General features: G+C 37.3%; 1 protein-coding gene across 4 annotated transcripts in view; it reads left to right on the top strand.

Annotated features, from left to right (window-relative positions):
- FEZ1 (fasciculation and elongation protein zeta 1) overlaps nucleotides 1-25249 on the top strand; it is a 73990-nt gene that overhangs the window by 47801 nt on the left and 940 nt on the right. For all 4 annotated transcript variants that reach the window (XM_074303890.1, XM_074303888.1, XM_074303892.1 and 1 more), the window contains exons 3-9: nucleotides 2216-2315; nucleotides 8515-8601; nucleotides 11259-11427; nucleotides 15028-15299; nucleotides 16173-16253; nucleotides 18410-18485; nucleotides 24175-24240. In XM_074303890.1, the coding sequence (XP_074159991.1) occupies nucleotides 2216-2315; nucleotides 8515-8601; nucleotides 11259-11427; nucleotides 15028-15299; nucleotides 16173-16253; nucleotides 18410-18485; nucleotides 24175-24240 (851 nt within the window). The remainder of the gene's footprint in view (nucleotides 1-2215; nucleotides 2316-8514; nucleotides 8602-11258; nucleotides 11428-15027; nucleotides 15300-16172; nucleotides 16254-18409; nucleotides 18486-24174; nucleotides 24241-25249) is intronic.

A 25249-nucleotide genomic window follows, 5' to 3' on the forward strand; every position in this document is an offset into this window, starting at 1 on the left:
TCCTTCCAGTCCAGAAAAGAGACAAAAGATTTCTGCCTTTTTAAAACTGGACTGAATTTCACTTTTTGGGGGTTTTTTTGCACTTTTTACAGGGAAAATTCTGAAGGTCAGTGTATTGCCCACAACAAACATATCTCTTGTACAATCCCAATAACAATTTGAATGGATTTGAGAGTTAGGATTTAGAGAAAGGCCTGGAGGACATTGCTGATTTTTAAAAAAAATTCTGTAGAATGGTCAAGAATGGAATTCAGATATATGAGTGAGGGAGCCTGCGTTAGCACCCTAGAAGGAGTGTTTTTAGTATAGTAGCATTATATGAGAGAGAAGATCATTTTGGTTTTCCTATACTGGAATACTAATGGGACTCATGGATTAATTCATTTGAACAAGAACTGATAGAGATTAGGAGATTGTCAATTCCATAACACTACTGTGTTTAAAAATTCCTTCCTGAAATTCTTCTGAATAGTTATCTAATGGTCTCTTGAAGAGCTCTCTTCTAATGACAGAAAAACAAAGAATAAATAGACATCCTAAGCACTGCCATTATATTGTTATATTTTCTGGGATTCCTGTTTTATTTCTTCACTAAATATGGGCTATATGCACCAGGAAGAACTCTTTGTTTATATATTATGCATATATGATTCCTGTTTTGCATCTGCACCACATCAAATGTTTGTGCTGCAGTTTTTCCTTTGTCCTTGGTTGTTATTGTTCTTTGAATATGTAGCACATTTTTAAGTGTTTGTATTGAGTATTCTACATGTATATTTGCAATTGTGCATATAGTATACTATGTACATTGAAGCCTGCAAAATGCATTGTACAGTCACATCTTCCAAGATTACTGTGTATGCAATACTTACACATATATAAAATCTAAAACATTTTATGGCTACATGGCACTCTTGTGTGTTTAGGCTAGGTAACACTTTTGTGGCACATGTTAGAAGTTTAGAGGCATGCCTTAATCTTACATCATTTAATAAAATCATCTGCCTCTTCCTTATGTACCATTATTCTCAGAATTTGGTGTGTAATTTTTCACATTTAGATATTTTGGTGTTGGCTTATGTCTGTGATGTTGGGACTGACAAAGATCACACACACACATACACACACACTATTTTGTGCCAGGAAAGGGTTATCTGTGTGCATATGAATGAATTATTATTAATCATGTGTTTTTTGACTTCATTATTTTAATTTATATTTAAAACCTTCCTGAAATAACCAACTTTTAAAAGGCTATATTCTGGATTAGATGTATTAGATAAATAAGAACTATCAAAAAACAATCTTTCCATATAATAAGTCAAAATTTAAAATTAGCCAACAAATGTTTAAGTATTTCTTATAGGAAAGACACTGCTAAATGCTATAGAGAAAAAGCAAAAGCAAAAACATAAAAAAATACAAAAAGGGAAGAGTTCCCTTACTCCGCACTTTATGTGCAGCTAAAACAACCATGAAGAGATAACTGTATCTATTAGCTGTGTACTTTTTGTGATGTATTGATACCCTGTGTGAGGTATACAGGGCCTGCTGCTTGAGAATATTAACTTGTAGAAAGGGCAGGGTCATACTATTCCTGTGTGTCTTGGGGGCAAGCCATTAATATTAACCAAGAGTTGGAGGAATCTCAATTATGCAGCTTGGCTTCTGTGAGGCAGTTAATTTTCTTGACATATTAGATAGTAGATCTCTGGGGACCCATGCAAACTGTATGAAGGTCCCCGACCTCAGTGAGAGAGGGTCATTCATCCAGGAAATCTTCCTGCAGTTCTTTTCAAACTTCTTCCTACTAATAGGAAAGGAAACCAAAAAGTCAACACTTAGGGCCACAGGATATGAACCACGCACCTGCTTTAGGGATAGATTTATTTTCAGGTCTAAATATAAGTTGCTGTTTATCTATAGTTTTCATTGTTAGTGATTTATGATGAGAAATTGCTTTGCCTTCGGGTACTTCAATCCTTAAATAGCTGACCTGGCACCAGTGTGTCCTGGGCCCTTTAGCATTGTTCCTTCTTGCTATGTTTGCCTTCTAATGTGATTTCTAGGTTGTTTTGAACAAGCATGCTGGAAGGCAGATGATCTCAGCCTGGCACACAGAGGATCCTCTCTCCTTCTCTAGCCGAGTTCTTCCTTCCCCCAGGCGGAGCCAGGCCACAGATGTCTGCTAACAAGAAGCTTTCTTTGTTTTCAGAGTTTGGGATGCTCTGACGGACAATTACATCCCTTCACTTGGGGAAGACTGGAGGGATCCAAACATCGAGGCTCTGAATGGCAACATCTCAGACACTGAGGTACCTCTCTGGGGCCTGACAATTGTGCTGCAGTGAATGGGGTTTGAGGAGATATTGGTTTCATTAGGTAAAATGACCACCAACATAAGTAATTTATATTATTAGTAAACAATTTCTAGTAAAGATTGATAATCATTACTTGAAGGAAGGGGCAGAATGGGAGGATGGGAAAGGGTGAGAATGAAGAGGTGTCAGATCAGGAATGGCTGCTAGTTATGAGGGTTAAGCTATTTTTAAAAAGTATGTATCCAGAGAGCTAACATTTTGTAACACAAAACATGAAGCGCATAGCTCTAAAGTGTAAGAAGTTGGACGAGTGTTACAGGCTATTTTTGTTCCCAGGTAATAGCATTTCCTGGCAGAAGTTGTAATGCCTCTAGTTCTCCCGTGTAGCAGAACAGATGTTATCTCTTTTCCCACTTTTCCTTCAAAAACATTGCTGGTACTAATTGCTCACAATTACTTTGCAGGCATGATCACAGTCCTAGAGCGAGTTCTCATGGCCAGATAGATATAGGATATGTTCTTGAGGAAATCTGGCTGGAAGGCATTTGAGTGGCTGAACCAGGATTAGCTATTTTGGCACTGAAGAGGAAGGTGGCTTGGCAAACTGAGATGGAAATCTCAAGAGAGTTGGGAAAGTAAAGCACAGGAATCTATTTTGAGTCTTTTGCACAGATAGCAAGAAGTGAAATCTATCTGGGTCCAAGGTGAACATCTCAGCCAAAGCTACATATAGAAAAGAAAACCATTTATTGGTCTTATTCCTTTGATTCACTGGAAGAGGTCACTTTTCCTTTGGCTTGTAGTCTCTATTTTGCCATGAGGAAAAATGGATGTGACAAACTTGAAATGAACTGAAGAGTTTCATCCTGGTCCAGGTTTCCCAATGTTATATCAATGTGAAATCCATCTGTAAAAATGCCCCTTGCTGGTCTACTATTTCTAGCAATTATCTGTCCAGAATGAATGCTCAACTAGCAATAGGAATGGTTCTGTTTTATCCAGAATTTTCTGGTTCTTTCTAGTTTACAAGGTTCTTTCCATACCTCATCCTCCTGAGATAGTGTAAATATTATTATCCCTATAATCTGAATGACAGAACAGAGATTTAGTGAGGTTAAATGACTTGTCTTAGTTTGGAGGGATCCAAACCTCCAAACTCAGTAGGTATTCTGACTGTGAGTCTGGTGTACTGTACCACAGTAAATATGTTATTGGGAAAGATTGGAATTCGCTTAACTCCTGAAATGCAGAATAACAAGAAACTCCAGATCTCAGGAAAGTTATTTGGTCATACTGGGGGGGCAGGGAGTAAGGAAGACTGGCTGTTGGGGTTAATGATTTCAATACTTCTAGGTTCCTGTTAATCTGTTTGGTAAACATCCTAAGGAATGAGTACTAAGTCCTGTCTTGAGAGCTATTTGTGTGTCTCTTGGATACTCGCTTCCTTATTTTAGGTTATAATTTTTCAGTGTTACTAGAGAAAATGTAAAGATATTTTGTGTTCATTAGCTGTCCGGTGCCAAAAACAAATCCTTTATATGAGGGAGCTTAGAGTGAATATGTAGTGTATTTCTTTTCTGGGATTAAAATCAAACCCATCCCAGTACTAAGGCAAATTCTGCTTTGTTATCTCTTTTGCCACCTTTCTTGTTCAGCCCTGGGTCGAGGGCAAGGAGGTACAAGACAGCTCTTTGAAAGAGCTCTAATTTATACTCATTTGCAGATTTCCCTCAGGAGTGTTCACATTTCAGGATGAATGGAATGACCCTGAGAAAGATGAGACCCACACAAAATTCCTTCCATCTAGTGTAAAGGAAAAGGTAGTTTACATGAATAGAGAAAGGCTGCCCTCTTCTTCATTACGTGGCTGTCCCTGACCCTTGTTTAAGAGAAAGCAGAGATTCACCTAGAAGGCAAACCAAAATGTCTTTTATCTGTTTCAGGGGATTTTGCAGCCAGCTGAGCCATTGGAGGGCTGAGGTTGGAGTAGAATGGGGGGTCGGAGTAAGAATGAGTCTAGAAAGTAGCAATGCCATCTTTAAGGTCCCTCCCTCTGGTGTGCCATTCTGTTAGGACAAGATAGGTATCCCTTGGCTCACCCTCTTCAGGTATTCTTGGGTCAGTCACCAGTAAGAGAAAAAACATCGCTCCTTCCTGGGGCTGTTTATTAAATGACACAAGATGAAAAATAGATCTTGGGCTGAATAGCGCTGTGGAGCCAAACTGGTAGCTTTCTTTTGTCACTTTTGACATTTTTAATATAAAGATAAGAATTGTATTTTTTTTTAACTTGGAAAATGGATGTGCCAAGGGACTTGCTATTTGTGGCAGCGATATAGGGGAAGGGAAATTTTGTGAAAAAGGCTAAATGTTCTATAGAGATGAATTCTTCAATACTTTTGAAAATAAATTCATTTAACATATCTATTCTTTGAACACAAATACTCAGCACAGGATGATTTTATTTGTCATTGTGCATCAGGCATTAACAAACATCAGAACCATTAGTATAATTATCCTATGTAGAAATTTTAATTCAATTCTAAATCTCCCAGACTCCAGAGTCTTAGTGGGGCTCCCTTAATCAAAGAAAGGAAAGGAAAATTTTTTAATAAAACAGACAACTTCCCCTCAGTCAGACAGCCTGGACTTGCAGACCCAGTTCTGGGAAGGCATTACTTAGAAGAGTATAAATGATTTCCCTGGAAAGAAAATAGTTTATTTTAAATTTTGACTTTGGACATTGTGGAAGCAACTTATAAGACAAGACTCCTCCCATTCTTTTTTTTTTTTTTCCCCTGAGGCTGAGGTTAAGTGACTTGCCCAGGGTCACACAGCTAGGAAGTGTTAAGTGTCTGAGACCAGATTTGAACTCAGGTCCTCCTGAATTCAAGGCTGGTGCTCTATCCACTGCGCCACCTAGCTGCCTCCAACTCCTCCCATCCCAAAGAAAAGTGCAGAGTCTTAAATTTTTTTTATTGAGCATTTTCCTGTTTTAATATCTCTTTCATTTCCATATTAGCCTTTCATCTTTCTCTAGCCAAAGTTATCCCTTCCCTGTAACAAAAAAATTTTTAAAAAAAGAAACAGCAATTCAGCAAAACTAAACAGCATACCAACCAAGTCTTAACAAAGTATACAAAACAAAAATAAATATAAACTTAAATGTTTTCTTAAATGTTTTTTAGATTAGTTCCAGTGATCTATTTTGGGGTAGCACAGATGAAGCTGAAAGAATTCCTCATCGCCCTTTGCACACTAAAATGACAATCTGATTCAGAGTACCTTAAAAACCATGTTTTTATACATGAGGCATGTGGTCACATATTGGAATCATCTCATTTCCCAACTTTATACCTTCTGTGAAAGAAATTGCCTCAAGGGTCCAGCGAAGCTGTGGAATCTATAAGGAAGTGAGTGAGGCAAAAGCAGAATCAGATTGGAAGCTACGGAGATAGTCCAAGGCAGAGTACAAAGAGCAAGGGAATGAGAACCAGGCTGGAATTGGAGAAGTACCAGAGGAGGACTGAGGTAGAAGCATAGGGAGTATAATAGGAGCAAGGGCTGGGAGTAAGTAAGAAGTGGTAGAACACAATAGAATGAGAGCCTGGATGTTAAGGAGGGTAGTCTGTTCTGAAGTCATGTTCTGAAGGGTAGTCTACATAAATCCTATCCCCTGGATTTTTAAAAACAATGCTAGAAGATTAAAAAAAAAAAAGTTCAATACCACTTTATTTTTTTACCAAGAGCTGCAAGTACCTTTCACAGAGTCCTAGTTGATTTTTGCCTCTTTTCCTCAAATCTTACAGATCAGCCCAGACAGGCTTTGTGTGTGAGAAACACAAAGATCATCCTTCCTGCTGCATAGCACCAAGTACATTAACTTGTAAACCATGAGAAAGACTCATCCTGAGAAGCTCCCTCCCTGCCTTCAATAGGAAATGTAGAAACATAGAAAGAGCATCTTATGGAGGGGAAGCAGCTTATTTAAAAGCTACATCATTAGTAGCCAATTATGTAAAGTCACTATAATTGGCCACATTTAAGAAAATATTGCGATTATTTATAGATATTTTGCCAAAAGTTTTTCAGCATACAAAACTGCAGCTGCTGTCACAGAGATATGAGAATCAAACTGTACCTCCCAGCACGGGTCTGACTTTCACCACAGGACTTTCTGGCCCCAGGAAAGCTCTACTATGTGAATACAGTTCTGAACAAATCATGGTCCTAAGAAGTGCTGTTCTGCTTGATGGAGAACTGCTGTAACCAAGAAGCTAACACAGGTGGTGGGGTTGGCAGAGAGAGAAACATATGGGTTAAACAGCAGAAATAGATGTCACCATCTGGTTCCATGATACTTCCATCGTGGCTCCTCAAAATTGGCCTACAGTCTCACTGTCCTGCTTGTTAGCCATGCTAGATACTAATAGTGTTTAAGGCAAAAACTATTTATTTTTGTTCACATAAGTTGGCCCTGAATTTAAATGAATCTTTTTTTTATAGGGCATTTTGGGAACTTAAGGAATTCTCAGGATATATGGGTGGGATTTTTAGGAGATCAGAGATACCATACTGTGCCAGATGCTCAACTTAGGATGTGATGGGTATCATCCAAAAATGTCTAAAAGTGTGGGAGACAAATAGTCGGTTTGCTATCAAGTTGGTAGGTTTCTAGCTCCATCAATTTTAATCTCTGCTTGCTGATTGTGTGTGTTATTTAGAAAGTCATGATTATGTTTGTGTTCCTTTCTGATCCATCCCAAAAGAGTGACTAGAAATATGGATTAAGGCTCTGGGGAGCTAAAATGAATCCATAAGAAGAGGGAAGAAGTATGTAAGTCAAATTTCTCTGTGGCTTGCATAGGACAATGAAATAAAAGGAAAAGGGAAAGTAGTTCTAGGGAGGATGGGAAAAATCTAAACTCTAGGAAGAGGCAGAGGAACAGGTTGCCAGGTATAAAGGTGCAAGGGTGAAGTACCACCTGAATTGGTACCTAGTGTGAAGGTGCTTTTCAAGGAGTTGCCTATTGGGACAAATTTTTTTAAAGAACTTAATTGTTAATGTAGTTACAGAAGGTGGTAGTTTAAATAATTGGATTTGAGTGGATATTAAAAAAAAAAAGCTATGCATATAGAGATTGGAGGTTGCTGTGCTGTGACTATTACTTTCCCTCTTCCTTAGGAATTCCAATGTTTCATTCTAGTAACTGGAAATAAGGATGAGAAACTCAAATTGGAATAGTAATATATTGGCTCCTTGAGGTCAGGAACTCTTTCATTCTATCTTTGGATCTCTATCACATAGTACAGTGTACCTGTAGTAGGTACTATAAAGCCTATACATAATAGGCATTTAATAAATTCTCATTGGATTGAATAGGAAGTAGTAATGAGTTGGTAATTAGTATAAAAAAGAGCTCTGAGAAATATGTTGGCCATTGGTGAATACTTGATCTGATTCAGCTGAGCTTTGAGTTCAACCCTTTACAAAACTAGAGGACACTAAAGTGCCATGACTTTTCTTAGGATTATGTGATTAAGAGCTTCAGAGCAAATAGACTAGGTAAGCTTTTAAAATGTTATTTTTTAGTTTAGTTTAATCAATGGTTTATCTCATGTGGATTCTTTGCATGCTCCTTCTGTCATGACACCACAATTGGAATCCAGGAAAGCTATGGTGGTCATCACAGCCTAAAAACACGAGGACTTGGCCTGGGGCGATTCCTTTCCTTTCCCCATTTCTCTTTAAAAATACAATAAAAATGAAATCTGATGAGAAACTCTCAGTTTGGAATTATTCAATAAGATAAGTAGTAAGGCCCTGATATAGGAGGTAGTTACAGCATCATTCACTTTGTGATGACACTTTGGGCTCTTTAAAATGCAGCACCTAACGTTTTCAGTTTTTATTTTTAAGATGTTAAGATGATTCAAGCTTTGTTATGGAAGAGGAATCTGATAGCCTCAAGTCATCACCCAGGAAGGAACTGTCTGTAGTAAAAAGAAAAACCTGTCCATCCTCTTTATCAGAATGGCTTCAGACCCTCTCTTCTTTTTGACTGGAGTCAGCCATGCATGCTGCATGATGGGGATCCCTTATTAAAGACTTCCCAAGTTGGTTAGCTCTAAAAATCAAATGGAAAAATGCACCCCACCAATGACCAATCAGAATTCTATTCTATTTCTTTAGATCCATGAGAAGGAAGAAGAAGAGTTCAATGAAAAGAGTGAAAATGACTCTGGTATTAATGAAGAACCTCTACTCACAGCAGATCAGGTATATGGGTCCCTTTAAAGAGATTCCTGGGGGCTTCTTGTTCTTCTGAGAGAAACTTGCTATATTCAAGAAGGTCAGAGGGGAAATTATGCTCCGGTGATACTAGCAAAACCAAAGAGTTTTGGTCCTGCTTCCCTCCCAAGTAGATTAGGTCTGAGTATATAGCTTTCTCTTTTACTTTAAACGTTTTCCAGCCTCTTAAATGTACCAGGAATATTTCCTTCAAACACTACAAAGTAATGGACTGAATCCTCCCTGAAGTTGAGTGTGTAATATATTAGAAATAAAATGCTCAGTGCTTTGAAGTAATTAGATTAAAAGATCTAACTTTAATCAATTAGAGATCAATTAAAGATCAACTTCAAAACTTCTAACTCTTAGACCCTGTTAATTGGATTTTGGACAAGCTGTTTAAATCAATGACTCAACTTACCCATCTAGTTTGCAAGATCCTTTGAGAGTCATGAAATAAACAGAAATACAATACTAAAACTTGACTCAGAATTAATCTTTCTTAATAAGCTTCCCTTTCCTTTAATACATTTTCTCCTCTCCTTAGTGAACCTCTGAATTATAAATCATTGCACTGGGTGTTGGAGCTCTTAAGAGCAAGAAAAACATCAGGCATCTGTTCTTGTCCTACGATGAAAATGGAGATATACCCAAGTATAGATTAGTCTTTCTTTGGATTAAAATTTTCTCATAGTTAATTATAAATGTATCTTTCAATAGCAGTAAAGAAAGAGATTACTAAAGGAAATTCTCAATATTTGTTGAAGGAATTTTATTTTGGTTATAATAATTTAACACTTAGTAGAAAGGCTAGTGATTAGCTTCCAGAATCATTAGTGTATACTATTGTTTCTGAAAGTGGGGTCTGATATAAAATGTGGGTCAGAAGCTATCCTTTAAGATAGAGGTACAGAGACTATGGGGAAAAGGTAGAAGTTGTTTCTACTTTTACCTGTGGTAAAAAATAAGGATGGATGAGGACTAATTAAGGAGAGAAAATACAAACCTATAGTTATTAGGGGGAGAAGTTAGATCCTGAAAGATTATGGAATAGTTAAGGAGATAATAAAAGTATAATAATGGAAAATGGGGCTGTAACCATTGATCAAATGCCAAAATAAGATCTTTGTTGGCCAAAGAGCAGATAACTTCTAGAGAAAAAATAACCAGAAACAGTTTAGAGAAAAATATGGCTTTTCCCTTCTGGGGATTTTTTAAAAAGCTGGTTCTTTCTCCCCACATGCTCAGCTGAACCCCTACCTCTACCTTGGAATGTGTCTAGGTTTTTTCTAGGCCAGCCTCCTTTTTTGCACATTCTCCTACATTTCAAAAAAGATTTCAATGATTTTTTTTTTTTAATGTATTCTAGCTAAAGCAACACATTACCAAGTCATTGTGTTATCTTTAAAGGATGATTTGTAAAACTTATGCCTAGGGTTCACTGAACCTTGAATTTTGAAATGTACTTCTGTGTTTGGGTCATAGATAAGTGTGGTTAGCTTCTCTTCCTATATATTCATGGCAGTCTTAGGTTACAACTTCTTAGGTTACAACTCATAGACCTGAACAGGAACATGAATTGATCATCCATTTTAACTTTGAATGTAACACTATTCATCAAAAACAATCCCATTGTTTTTAGGCCATGAAAATCCATTTGTTAGAATAATGAGTAGGAATAAGTAATCCTTGTTTCTTTTTCTTGACTTAGTGAATAATTCTCATCTCTGAACCTTACTTCTTGTCTTTAAAGCAGCGGTATGTGTCCGGTTTGTATTTATTTTAGCTCTCCATATACAAATTGCCAGACAAGGTATTATTTAATAAAAGGTTTTTTTTTTTTTGTTTTTTTTTTTTGCCTCTCCTATTGAGTTCTATATAGTATATAGAAATAATGCCCACTGATTGCATGGTACTCTTATTTACTTGGTTTTTGAAACTTTCCTTTCCTCTTCAATTCATAAACAATTAATATAAAAGTATTCCTTCCTTAAACTCTTGGAGGATTCCTTAGCTTAAACTCCTAAGTTTCATTTAAACTCACAAGGCCTCAATTTAACTTTTCTGGCTCTATTATCTTTACTTTTAGTTGTTTTTGAAAGAGTTTTGGTCCTGCTTCCCTCCCAAGTAGGTTAAGTCTGAGTATATAGCCTTCTCTTTTACTTTAAATGTTTTCCAGCCTCTTAAATGTACCAGGAATATTTCCTTCAAACATTACAGTAAGTAATGGACTGAATCCTCCCTGAAGTTGAGTGTGTAATATATTAGAAATAAAGTGCTCGGTGCTTTGAAGTAAATGGTTTCTTCCAGGCAGACCTGTTTGGTTCCTGAGTAGTGTAGTTCCAGTAAAGCACTCACCTAAATGGTCTTCTTGGAAGAGATTATTATCCCAAGTGGACAAGTGCTTCATGTTACAGGAGCAGTGTATTTAACTCTCCCTAGACATGGAGCAATTGTTATTATTCTTTCATATGAAGCATCAATAATACTTTATGAATTTTCCAGACCGTCTAATTAGAAGCCTCTTGGACTCATCAAAGTTCAGATCAGAATGACTTTCTGTACAAAGCTGGATCATTACTCTCAGCTCCATCAATAAATATACCAACCTACTAACTTCTATCTGTGTTCTGGCTCCTTCCTAGGTGATTGAAGAAATTGAGGAGATGATGCAGAACTCCCCAGACCCTGAGGATGAAGAGGAGGTTTTGGAGGATGATGATGGAGGGGAAACTTCATCCCAGGCAGATTCCATACTCTTGCAAGAGATGCAAGCATTGACACAGACCTTCAACAACAACTGGTCTTATGAAGGTGAAGGCTGCAAGTGGGTTGGAGCAGAGGTCTGGGGTTCAGAAAACTAGGGTGTTGTCACAGAGGAGAAATCTGGAACATCAGAAGCCAGGTGTGACAGGAACGTCTTATCCTGCTTCAAGAAATAAACCAAGATTAAGATACTTGAAAAAATAAAAACAACTAAACAAAATAGAAGGGAAAATACTGGAAGAGGAAATTAACTAAAGGGTGATTGGAATAGTGTAGTGTAATAGAAAGAACAGTGGGGTTGGAGTTAGAGGGCATGTGTTCAAAATTGGGCTCTGTTATCTGCTACTTTTTTGACTGTGGGCAAAGATTTATTTCAGAGCTCTTCTTTCATCTATAAAATGAACCCTAAGGTTCCTTCCAGCTCCAAATCCTATGATTCCATGAATTATAGAAGCAAATTAAGTAGAACCACATAAATTATAAGTACAGCATGATCTGCTACCACTCTAAAACAGCTAAGTTTCAAGTAAATGATATCAGATAATAATAATTAAAAGCTGACTGCAAAGGCATCATAATTATATTATTTGAAAATAAAGTCTGGATGAATCATGAAAAAGTATGAAACATAGAAAAAGTGTAAAATACAGGAAAGGGCACATTTAAAAATAAATACATCTATTTTTGGAGGATGATAACAGGATGACAAATTCAGGAAGGTGGATTATAGCAGCAGGTGGCACAGTAGACTGCTAGGCTTAGAATCAGGAAGACCCAAGTTCAAATTCAACATCTTATGCTTACTAGATGGGTGACTGATCCTAGGCAAATCACTTAACCTCTGTTTATCTTAGTTTCCTCCTTTTTAAGTGAGGGTATTAGACTCTATGGCTTCTACTATCCTTTCTGACTCTGATTCTTTGTTATTAGTTTTTAGTAATTTTTATTTATTTTGGTAAATATTGTCCCAGTTATACATGAAAAAAAATTTAACAATCATTTTGCAAAATTTTGAATTCCAAATTCTCTCTTTCCTCCTGCTTCTTCTTGATCCTTTGTTAAGTGCAAATGTGGAGATGACATAAATACTAATTGGAGAAAGAAAATCAGGTATATGAAAATGATTTGGTGTAGTCAGAATGAGAAGAAAAAGTGCTCTGGCAAATGTGATCATGATGGGCAGATTCATTTAACAATGACACTGACTGGCTGACAAAAGTGACCACTACAACTGTCATATTTAAAATCAAGTCAGAAGTCTGAGAGATAAAGGAACATAACCCCCACACACACACATCAAAATCAATAACTCTAAGCAGCAGGAGCCAGAGAACTAACACACAGAAAAACTATTCAGATGAACAAAGCAATTTTGTCTGCAGCAATGCTGCATCAAGAACCAACTGCCTGGCATAATGCCCAGGCACTCAGATATTGTAGCAAAGGTAAAAACACTAAGCAAAAGAACAGGGAAACAGCTGAAATACACAATTAAATGACAAAAACAGAGACCAGATGAGGACCTAGAATAGCTGGATAAAATGGGGGGAAATGAGCTTGATCAGCAGGAGATTCAAAAATAAAAACTGAGGATGAATTTAGAAAGAGGCAAGTTGGGGAATGAGGGTAGGAAAATGACTCAAAAAAAAAAAAACTTTACAAATGAAAAAAATTACATTGAAATTAAGTTTAGCTTTCTCCAGCCCCATTTTTTCCAAGAAGATAGCAGAATTTGTGCCACCTACTGGCTGTTTTTTTGTTTTGTTTGTTTGTTGTTTTTTCTACTTGGAATTTTAACTCATAAAAGAGGAAAAAATAAATGTCAACAGTCTCTCTCTGATGTTGGCTCTATGCTGTGAATTTCTCTAAAGATATACAAAATATACTATGCAAAATATCGACATATACATCTATATCTATTACCTATAAAGATATATATGTGTATGTGTATGTGTGTATGTGTATAGATCTATGTGTGTGTATATGTGTGTCTGTGTATATATATATATATTATATATATACATATATTTAGAGAGAGAAAGAGAGAAAAGGAGAGATATACAGAAAGAGACAGAGAGAGTGGGACAGAGAGGAAGAGATACACACACACATACACACAGAGAGAAAAATAGAGCAAAAAATTAGACCTGTTATTTCATTGGTAAAGGAAATTCCCAAGTAAAGACACTTCAATAGGACAACCCCTTCTCTGTAATTTATAGTCTGAGTTGAATAGATAATTTATACACACACCAAAAATATATACACCTATGGTTTAAAGGCGGCTTCGGGGTATCATGTGGGTCACCACTCAAGTGGGTTCTGTGTGTTAGGCTAAAGCTTGGTCAACCCTGGGAATAAACAGCCCTCCCACATTCCTTCTTAATACAGAGCCTGGATTGTTGTTCATTTGGACATCAATGATGCCCATTGATGAGGAGGCTATCTCAAAAGATTGTAGCTCCCCATTATTTAATCTATTCCCCTTACATTGACATGGCCTCAGTTCAGGCTTTTATCACCTTTCACCTGAACTACCATAACAGTTTCCTACTTTCTAGACACTCCTGTCTCTGCTCCATTAATAAGCATTTATTAAATTCCTACTGTGTGTCAGGAACACGCTAGGCACATGGGATGGATACAGATAAATATGAAACAGTCCATCTTTGATTTAGTTGGCAAAACCATCATCCTAAGGCACCAATCTAATGATGGTACCACCTTGTTTTAAAACAACAACAAACTTCAGTGGTTCCCTATATTCTCTAACATAAAAATCTTAATCTGGTATTCAAGGCCCTCAACAATTTGACTCTAAACTGTCTTTCCAGACTTATTTCATATTATGGGATCTACCTTCTACTTAAACTGTATTATTAACTACTTTCAGCAGCTTCCCTGTATTTGCACAGGCTCTCCCTCCAGAATTCCCTCTCTTCTCACTTCTGCCTCTTAAAACTTTCATCTTTCTTCAAGACATAACTCAGATGCCACCTCCTTCATGCACTCTTCCCTGAAGTACACAGTGTCTGGTTCTCTCCCTCAAATGACAAGGCATTTATATGTTTATGTCATTTTGGTATCTCCTCTCTGTAGCCTTCCCTTCTTTCTCCCTTCCCCCCACCTCCTTCCCACCCCAGACCCTCATACAAGCTCCTTGGGAGAAGGGACAATATTGCTTTTGTACTCCACGTGCAACGCTACAAGCCTAGTGCCTTACACAGAGGCACTTGATCAAGAACTTGAAAGCCATGCAGAAATATTCATTTTTGTGGAGGGTGATCCCTCTAGGAAAGGTGTGGAACTAGGCTCTGTTCCTGGATCTCTCACTTCTAGTCTCAGAATTAGAAGATGCTTCTGGGTCATCTCATCCATCACTCTCATTTTATAGATGAGAAAGCTGAGAGATTTAGAGACTTCCCTGAGGTCCCACACGTAGCTATTTAGTGTCAGACTCTTGAATGAAGATCTAGGGCTCCTTCCATTGAAGTACATTTCCCTCTTCTGCAAATGATGCCAGTGGACGGTATGGTCTAGTAAGCTCTCCTGCTATAGATTTACTCAGCCAGTAGTGGTTTTTCCACCTTGCCTCCATTGGGGCTGGTTTGGGAAAGGTGTAGATTGTCTTGGGCTTCTCTCTTACAGGACTGAGACATATGTCAGGGTCTGAGCTGGGGGAACTATTGGATCGGGTAGAAGGTGCTATCCGCGATTACTCTGAGGAATTGGTACAGCAGCTTGCCAGGCGTGATGAGCTGGAATTTGAGAAAGAAGTGAAAAACTCCTTTATCACCGTGCTGATTGAGGTCCAGAACAAACAGAAAGAGCAGAGAGAGCTGATGAAGAAGAGGCGGAAAGAGAAAGGCTTGAGCCTGCAGACTAGCCGAATAGAAAAAGGAAACCAGATGCCCCTCAAGGTGAGTGACAAATCCCTGCAAGGGAGAGAGATCCCTGGCCCTAGCAAATGTAGGGAGTTAAGCAGCATCCAAACTTCCAATAAATCTATTATTAGCAAATATTCATATGCATTATGGGTACAAAGAACAAAGTATAGTCTCTGACCTTAGAGGACTTCCAATCTAGTTAAAAAGATGGTATGAAAAGATAAGATGAATAACATGTAACATGTAATGCTCTTTACAAATAGCCTTGAGAAAAATGAGGTTCTAAGATCTGGCATTTTTATTTAGGGGAGATCTATGCAGGATCCTCAATCAGTATTTCTGGTCTTGGGGCAGATAATAGTCCTGATAGGGTATGAGTTCATTCATTATCAGTGTTCCCTTGAGATCTCAAAGGTAGGAAGTGAACTGAAGGCTGATCAGGTCCTTGACAGGATTTTTTGGTTCAATGTTTCCTGTCAGTGCAAGTGTATGTTGGAAGCCAAGGCCCTCCTTGTATAACAGTAGTTCTTGATTCTATTTTCTGTCACAGAGTCTTATTTCATCTGGCCAAATTTTATGGAACCATTTCTTCTTCTTCCTTCTTCTTCTTCTTCTTTGTCTTGGAAGATCTAAAGAAAGTGAAGGCAGAGATTCAGAGTACCTAGGTACCCACGGAGATTGGGGGATCCATCTCTCTGAGGGTCCAATAGTTATTCTTACAGCACATAGTTCTACTCAGGCTTGGTTTGTAGCCCTAGAATGATCCAATGTCCTAGTTTACTCATTCACAGAACAACATGTAGACATATATAATTCTTAGTATTCAGGAAGGACCCTTGAGGACAGGAAGCTCCAAGGCTCAGAACAAGCTTAGCCTATCTAGAATCTCTTTCTTCTCTTTCCTAGCGCTTCAGCATGGAGGGAATCTCCAACATCCTGCAGACTGGTATTCGGCAGACCTTTGGCAACTCAGGAACTGATAAACAGGTATGAGCATCATCTCTAGCACCTAGATTTCTTTTCTGGCTCCAGCAGATCAATCTCTCTGAAGAAAGGGTGAGAGCAATAGATGATTTGCACATTTCTCCTTCCTTTAAGAAAGAAAATATTCCTTATCAAAAACCTGATGAAAGTCAAAAAACATAGGTGTCATAACATGACATTCAAGATAACTTAAGTGATTCAGTTGATTCAAAAATTTAGATTCTGAGATTTAGATTTCATATGAGACCTATTCCCTACTACATCCTCTGAAGCTTTCCCCCATGGATCCTATGGGGCTTCAACCCACTCTCAATGTATTTAAAATCCCCCAAATCACAAAATACTTCTTTTTCAACTTCATTTCAGCATTTTTTCCTACTGGAGGGGACAATCTAGATCTCTTTCTGGTTACTAAGGCAGGGGATAGGATTAAAAAATAGAATAAATCCTTGCTAGTCTTATTTTTTTTAAATTAAAGTTCTTATCTAACTTTCTAGAAATTAGAATAATTTATTTGCCTGATTTTTTAAAAATTCAAATAAGTTCTTATTTTTCTAAGTTTTTAAAAAATTGGAATAAGTTCTTATTTGTCTAGGTAATGAACCCAATGGCTTCTCAAGTTTTCTACTAGCCTTTAGCTATTAATTAACTGGGAGTTCTTGGGATGCTTGTTTTGTTGCAGAGGCACCAATAAAAACCAGCAGAGGGAGCATATCCAATACTTTCACCTTATGCATTGCTTTCCTATCATTTTTGACAAAGGAATCATAGGCCATAGAACTTTAGAAATGGAAAGAACCTTAGAAAGGATCTGCCCTAATTTCCCCTTTACAGGTGAAGACCCTGAGGTTTGTAGAGGAGAAGTTGCCTGTTCAAGATTATATAGCTAGTCAGTCAGTGTCAGGGAAAAAAAGAGCTGTCTGTCATACTGCACTTCGAAACATAAGGAGTTACCTCTAGCCAGAAATAAAGCATTAAAATTTCTAAATGACTGAAGGTACCTGGGAGAACTATTTTGTTTTCTAATTTAATTAAAACCATTTGCTGCCTAGAATATCCATAGCACACAGTATGTACTTTGGATTCTGAGAATCTTGGTTTTAATACCCACAATAACATTTTAAAAACTTTGTAAAACCTAAACCCAAGACTTCATCTCTCCAAGTCTATTTCCTCATCTGGAAAAGAGGGGATCAGAATAGTTACATTGCTTTGCTGGGGTGCTATACCTTATGAAACTTAAAGCATTATAGAACTATTATAGAATCATCATTATTAATAAAACAAGTCTGCATTTATCTTTTGTGTTTATAGGATAGACATCTTCCACCTCTCACTATTGATATATAGTTTAGGTGCTGTGGCCACCTCCACCAAGCTGGAGGATTAGTTGCTTTATGTTCAATCAAAAAGACCTATATGACTATCACTGATAGTAGCTGAGTTCTCTGAGCAGCTCTTTTAATCTCTCAGGTCCTCAGTTTCTTCATCTGTAAAATTGGGGGGGGATTACATTAAAAACCTTTTAAACTCTAAACCAATAATCTCCCGATACTCTTTCATGTACATTTTCTTTTGTGTTAAAGAACTTATACTATAAACTACATTTCCCACTCAGTTATAATCTCCTTAAGGTCTCTCACTGTTATTTTCATGTGGAATCCTAGCCAAGAGGGTGTCTAGAACATAGTATAAATGGATATTGAATTTAAATGAAGTAGAGATTTTAGCTGTATGAGTTGACTTGTAGTCCCCTGAAGATAAGGAATGAAATTGTCAAGGAGACTTCTGAAAGGGGGATCTGTCATTTTATTACTACTAGGTTTGGGGTTAAATCTTGACTGTGATTGAATCACCTGTGTGATGTTTGGCAAATTACTAAACTTCTCTGGGTTTCCATTTCTTCATAATATGAGGGAGCTGGATTAAAAACAAAACAAAACAAAACAAAACTCAGGTTCCTTTCCTCAAAGCTCTAAATCTCTGATTCTTTGATCCACTTGTGAGAATGCTATATTCCCAAAATACTAGACCTTATCTAGGAAAAAGAAAGACATCCTGTTCCTGAAAACAAATAGTCCTGGTACTAAGAGACCTTCTCAGGTCTCATTCCTCCTGCCTAAATTCTCCTCTTCACTGCCTTTGCATTTGCTTTGCAGTATCTGAATACAGTCATCCCCTATGAAAAGAAGGCCTCACCTCCATCGGTGGAAGATCTGCAGATGCTGACAAACAGTAAGCTCTTTTGTCCCCTCTTTGTGACCCCTTATTTCAGACACTCCTTCTAGAACTCTAGGTGACATCCCTTGGAATCTGTATTCATTGGTCGGATAGTATTCCTGATAAGCTTCATCAGCTGACTTCTTGAATGGATAAAATTTGAATAATCAGAAGAGCTCAAGACTGTTTTCATCCATTCCCTATACAGAAAAAAAGTCCTGCTTGGGGAGTCTTTTTCTACTAGTAGTCCCCTTATTTAGACCAGAGCAATCAGTGGCTGAATTGTTTCTTAGTACCTGGAAATTCTCTTCTTTGCCAACTGTCCCTTCCTGTTAACATTTAGTTGATCCATTTCCAGCTTTCCCATCTCTCCTCCCTAAGCCCTTCCCCCCCGAAAAGGGCAGGGAACTCAGTAAAGAGCTCTCTGTTCTGATGGAGGAGCTGTCCATCTGGGAAGGGGCAGGAGAAGAATAGAAAGGAAAGACTCATTTTTAAGGAACACAGGGGAAAAGAGTGCCTTTATTTTCCTTTTCAGCAAATGGCTATGTCCTCTCTGGGTCTACTTTCAAACATTCACAAACATTCTGAGCTGCAGGAAGAAACAGTATGTCATAAACAGTCTTTTGTAGGCAAAATAGATTTATACACATCAAACATTACAACCCTCTAAAGGGCTTGGTTGGGGGTTGGGGAAGGCATAGTGTTAGCCACTAAAGCCAGCTCCACTCTTTTAAGAATAGAAAAACCCAAGGCTGAGATGCTGTGACAGGCTGGGTGGATTCTGGAGAGCCCTCATCTCCCTGGCAACGGTGCACTGCAGAGAATGACACAGAGCAGGCTGCCTCCCCCATTGAGGCAGTGAGCAAAGTGGGAGGGGAGTGAGCTTTGTGATGGTTTGATACCCCAGGGCTTTCTCAGGAGGAGAGGAAGAAAAGAGGAGCTATCTCTTCAGCAGAGGAAGATGCCTGCTGGGACCTAGTGCTAAAGGTGACCAAACGTTTCCGATTATATCAGTTTGGAGACCTAAAGCAGGAGGCTCCAGTGTGAGGGAAGCTCCGATATGGAAGAAAAATAGACACATCTTCAACTGGAGAGAAATCAACAGACATCTCATCCTTGAGAATTTGGAATTTTCATTTCAAAATACATTGTTGTTTTCTTCTATAAAAACTCTTTCTTCTGCATATGTATTCATATTTAAGAGGCAGGAGTATAAACTTATGTATGGATGTGTATACACATTTGTGCTTTTAGAAATTATTCTATTTTGGATAATCATAGAATCTGAATTGGAAAATCTAGTCCACCTCCTTATTTAACAGGTCTGATAATACATAGACCATTGCACAGAAACTTAGGTCAAGTCTCAGTTCAGTCCAAAAAGCATACGGTAAAAATCTACTGTGTACTAGGCACTGGGAACAGGGACAAAAATTGGCTCATATCCTTAAGTCTTATATTCAACTACAGAGAATTCCCAATTTAATATTCTTTCCACTACACCCAAGAGTATAATGGTAAATGATTAACCGCAGACTTTCTGAAAAGCATGAAGCATTTTTAGGTTTATTCTACACTATTTACTTTTTCTCTATCACTTTTTTTTTTTTTTTTTTTTTTTTTCTGTAGCAATTGGAGTTAAATGACTTGCCCAGAGTCACACAGTTAGGAAGTGTTAAGTGTCTGAGACCAGATTTGAACTCAAGTCTCTACCACTTAAGTCTAGACAGTCAACAAAACAATATCTTAAACCATTATTTGTGATGCTTGTTAATTTCTGAGTGTAAATGGTCTTCCCTCTCCTACTGGTCTAACTAAGCTGGATCCAGCACTGTTTTGACTATACCTATTAACAGGAGCTTAATATTTATGGTTTGATCTTCCTAATGACTTAAAAATAAAACAATTCATTATAGATAGTAATGAATAATAATTAACTTGGAATACAACATTAAATCCCTTCATTTTATGAAGTTGTATAGGTATATTTGTATTTCTAGCAAGGTCCTATGTGTTTAAATCTCTTATAGATTATAGGATCATAGATTTAGAGTTTAGATGGAATCTTAAAGACTAGTAACATCGTAGTAGCAAAGTCAAACAAAAATAGTGCCTTGCAGACTCTTAGAAAACAAAAAATTAACATTTTATATATATATTCCCCCCTGAGGCTGGGGTTAAGTGACTTGCCCAGGGTCAAATTAACATTATTTATGTTGAATTGTAGGATAGTTAGATGGCTCAATGGATAGAGCCCTGAGCTTAGAATCAGGAAAACTCTTTCTGAGTACAAATCTGGTCTCAGATACTTATTATGTGACTCTGCCCAGCCCTGTTTGCCTTAGTTCCTCTTCTATAAAATGAGCTGGAGAAGGAAATGGCAAACCACTCCCAATATCTCTGCCAAGAAAACCCCAAATAGGGTCACAAAGAGTCAGGCATGACTGAAATGATTCAACAACAAATGTTGTATTTTTATTTATAAACACTTATTTACATAAATTTATATAATTTGTATATATAATTTTATTATATAGATTACATTTATATATAACCAGTGTTTAATTATAAACATTTTCCAATCACATTTTAATCTGGGGAGTTTGATACCTCTGATCTAGGCCAATTTCCTTTTTTCCTTTTACAGTAAGGAAAATGAAGCAGTTATGAAATGATATTGATTTGATGATTGTCACCCTAGTGATAACTAGCATTTATATTTGAATCAATTGTGTGGACCCCTCTCCTTTGAGCAGCTTCCTATTGTGAATTATGTCTCCTCTCTGCTAAGAATCAAAGAATCAGAGGCCAAAGATTTGACACATCTGTAATGATGGTACAACTCATCTCAATTTAAAAATTTAAGATGGTCAGCTCTGACAATCATTGTTATCTAAATGATATCTCTATCAGTTTTAGTGGAGATCCGCTTTATTTCTGCCATGCATTCTGCAAATGCTCTCTTGACAAGCATTCCCAGTTGACACAATTGAATAGTACACTTACCTGACAGCAGAGAGCAAAAATTATATAATAACAATAATAATATAAAAGTCCCAAGTTCGATCAACCTGCTGTAAGCTCCTTAATAGATGTGGACTTAGCTCACAAGTTCACAACATGCAGTTAGCTCAAAGACCCAGTTTCACCCTATTCTAGCCACTCCTGCTTCATTCTCACTTGGAAATTCTCCCTTCATGACCCAAATTTCATTTTCTTTCCTTAAAATTCTGCCAAAAAAGGAAGCTACTTATTGAAAAAACAAATACAATAGTTAGGGAATAAAAGCAGGAACTTCATCATTATTTTTGTCCTCTGTTTCCATCCACTTTCTGTCCCCCTCTTCCATACAGCCAATTTCCTGAAAGATTTTCTGCTATGATTTTCTTTGTTATGAAAAACCTAAGATATTTGGTTTAGTAGGATATCTTTCTCAATCACACAATCCTCCACTTACTAGTGTACCCCCTCCCAAACCACCTCGTGTTTAACAACTTTATATTTATTTTGTATTTGTTCTCTTATTATTTATTCTTTATATATTTATATATGTATTTGTTCTGTCCTTAGAATGTAACCTTTTTAGGAGTAGGATTGTTTCATCCTTTTCATTTGCAACTCTAGTGTCTGCATAGTGTCTAGCTGTGCTGATAGGTACTTAATAAACGCTTATTGATTGATTAAGTACTACAGAAATGAAAGTTATCAAAAACATTAAAGCTAAAAATTCCTTAGGTCATAATCATCTCACTCTTTCGAGGAGTTCTCTCTCCTTAAAACACTATGTGCAACTTGTGCAGAGGGAACCCTGTTTTCAACTTCTCTTATTATCTCATGAATCTAGCCCTATGCTAGGCATATTGTAAATGCTTAATAATTTCAACATGCTTTTTAAAAAAATTTGATGTCTTTTTGTATAACATTGTAATTTTTCCTAGTGTTCCCAAACACTTGCCTAAGATCCAGAGATCTATCTCCTATAATAAATAGCATTTTTTTTTGTCTGAGGCAATTGGGGTTAAGTGACTTACCCAGGGTCACACAGCTAGGAAGTGTTAAGTGTCTGAGACCAGATTTGAACTCGGGTCCTCCTGAATTCAAGGCTGGTACTCTATCCACTGTGCCACCTAGCTGCCCAAAAATAGCATTTCCAAAGATAAAAGGAAAAAAGAGGGGAGGAAACCAGCTTTACTGATCAATTTATGGAAAAAATATGAAAATATATACCATATATTTTTCTAACATTTGTGGATCCCCACTCTCTGCAAAATGAAGGAGTTGGCAAAGCATCATCTAACAATTCTTTGTTCAAACTATGATGCTTAATACTTTGGTTAAACCCCTCTGCTATTAACGAATATGAAAAAAGAATTTCAAAAATAACTTCAAGTAACTGGTCTAATCTTTGAGAATGCCTGCTGATCAGATTCTAAGTGATTTTGAATTTTATTCTTGTTCAGAGCTTGGAAAACAACATATAAGCTTGGCCTGAGTACCCATTTTTTTATTTTTAGTTTGTTTTTGCTTATTAGCATGAGTGGAAGAATATATTAGAATTATCAGTTTATTATCTTTGATTTGTGGCTAACATACTGCCTATATATATATATATCTTTAGCCTTAATTAATATATGCATGTTATTTCATAATTTTTTTTTCACTTATTTAACCTACATATCTCTAAGTATCAACATAGTTTACATGTTTGCCATTTGGTAGTAATATGCTATTTGTGTTAATACACTATAGGAGCAAATAGGGAACACAATAAATATAGAGCTGGGCCTAGAGTCAGAATGATCAGTGTTCAAATTTGGCCTCAGGTACTAGTTATATAACTCTAAGGAAGTCCCTTGACCTGTTTCCCTCAGTTGCCTCAACTGTAAAATGGAGAAGATAATATCACTTACCTCACATGATTGTTGTGAGGCTCAAAGGAGATAATATTTGTAAAGCTCTTAGCACAGTACCTGGTTTGTAGTAGGTGACACACACACATACACACCCATTCACATACACATACATATATGGATATATCTGTACCTAGATATCTCTTTCTCCTTTCCATAGTTTGCATAGCCATTCCCTTGTAGCTGGCCACTTAGATTGTTTTTATTTTTTCTAGCTATAAACAGCATTGCTCTGGATGTCATTTTAGATAGGGTTTTTTCCCCTCTTTTGGATTATTTCCTTGGAGTATATTCCCTAAAATGGGTTACTGGATCAAAGGGTGTAAGTCCTTATAACTCCCGGTTCATAGTGCCAGATCACTCTGTAGGAAGCCTAAACTGGGTTACAGGGCTGTCAGGCGAGTGTGATGGATGTTTCCTTGAACCCCAACTTTGGTTTCATCTTGCTTATTTATTAGTGCTAGTGTCCCAAGTAGATGATGGCACCCTGAGGGTCTTTGAATTTGCATTTCTGAGCCTGTACATTTTTGCATTTTAAAGTTCTAAGTGAGCCACTTATTCCTATGCTAAGCATTTCCGTCTCTTTTAACAACTTAGGTTAGCTGATTTGTGACAAAGGGATGGCCTTTGGGCTTGGGTGGTTATGTACTCGGGCACTTCTGGGGTTTTCATAATCACCGGTCTGTCAGCCAGGGGTGGTTGGTCAGTTTGTTGCTTGGATAATTGGCTTTAGCACATAAACTGCATGCCGTAAGTCAATGTCCTGCCCCATTTCTGTTTCCTCTCTCTCCTAGTTCTCTTTGCCATGAAGGAAGATAATGAGAAGGTGCCTACATTGCTGACGGACTACATTTTAAAAGGTAAGAATAATAGTTCCGTGTCACCCTCAGCAGAAGAATCCCTCTGGGGACTCCTCATGGCTCCTGTCCCTGGTCTTTGAAGCTAATCTGAGGTTTCTCTAGAACTCTGCAAGGTGAATCTATGCAGGAAGAAAAGTACTGAATAAACAGGTTTTACAGAGACAAAGCAGGTTTCTCTGGGCATTCAGGCTTTGGGGGAAGTGAGAAATAGATCCCAGCCCCTCTTAATTACCAGAAGGATGCCAAATAGAGGAAATAAAACAAGGAATAGCTTGGTGAAACTGGTCAGAGGAGGACAGAAAGACTGAGCGCATTCTAACTTGAAAAAAAGACTAAGAGTGATTTTCAAGTATATAAGAAAAGCAAACCTATAGTCAGTCATAGCAACATTGTTTCCATGGTGAGAAATGGAAAAAAATTAATTTAGATTTAGGGAAAAGTTTCTGCAGGGGTTGTAAGGCAATGGAACAACTTTTCTGAGATTTTTATGGGCGTGGAATCTTGCAGAGCTGGTTAATACTCATCAGGGGTTAGGAGTGGTTGTAAGTTAATAGCCTAGGGGACCTCTTTAGGTTCTTTTTGACCTGTAATCCACTGAAATGATAAATTTAACATTCACTTTTTTGAACTCCTATGCTCAATTGATTATAAAATTTGCAGGTGAGAGGCAGAATTGTGTGCCAAAAAGTTAGTCACAGAATGGAATAATAGACTGAACCTAATAAGATGACATTTAATCACAATAAAATTGGGTTTAACTTGGGTTTAAAAAAATCAACTTCACAAGTGCAGAAGACACACAGCAAGATAAAATTCCACATGAAAGAGGAGGAGAAAAAAAATATGGGAGCTGAAAAAAAATCCAAAATGATCTTAAACTGCATTAAGTGTGGAAGTGACAGTCCCATTGTATTCTGTCCTGGTCAGAAAAAAGCTAGAGTACTCTATTTAATTTGGGCACCATGTTTTAGGAAGGACATCAACAATCTGGAAACACCGGGGAAAGGTA

The sequence above is a fragment of the Sminthopsis crassicaudata genome, chromosome 3 (assembly GCF_048593235.1).
Source record: "Sminthopsis crassicaudata isolate SCR6 chromosome 3, ASM4859323v1, whole genome shotgun sequence".
Lineage (NCBI taxonomy): Eukaryota > Metazoa > Chordata > Mammalia > Dasyuromorphia > Dasyuridae > Sminthopsis > Sminthopsis crassicaudata.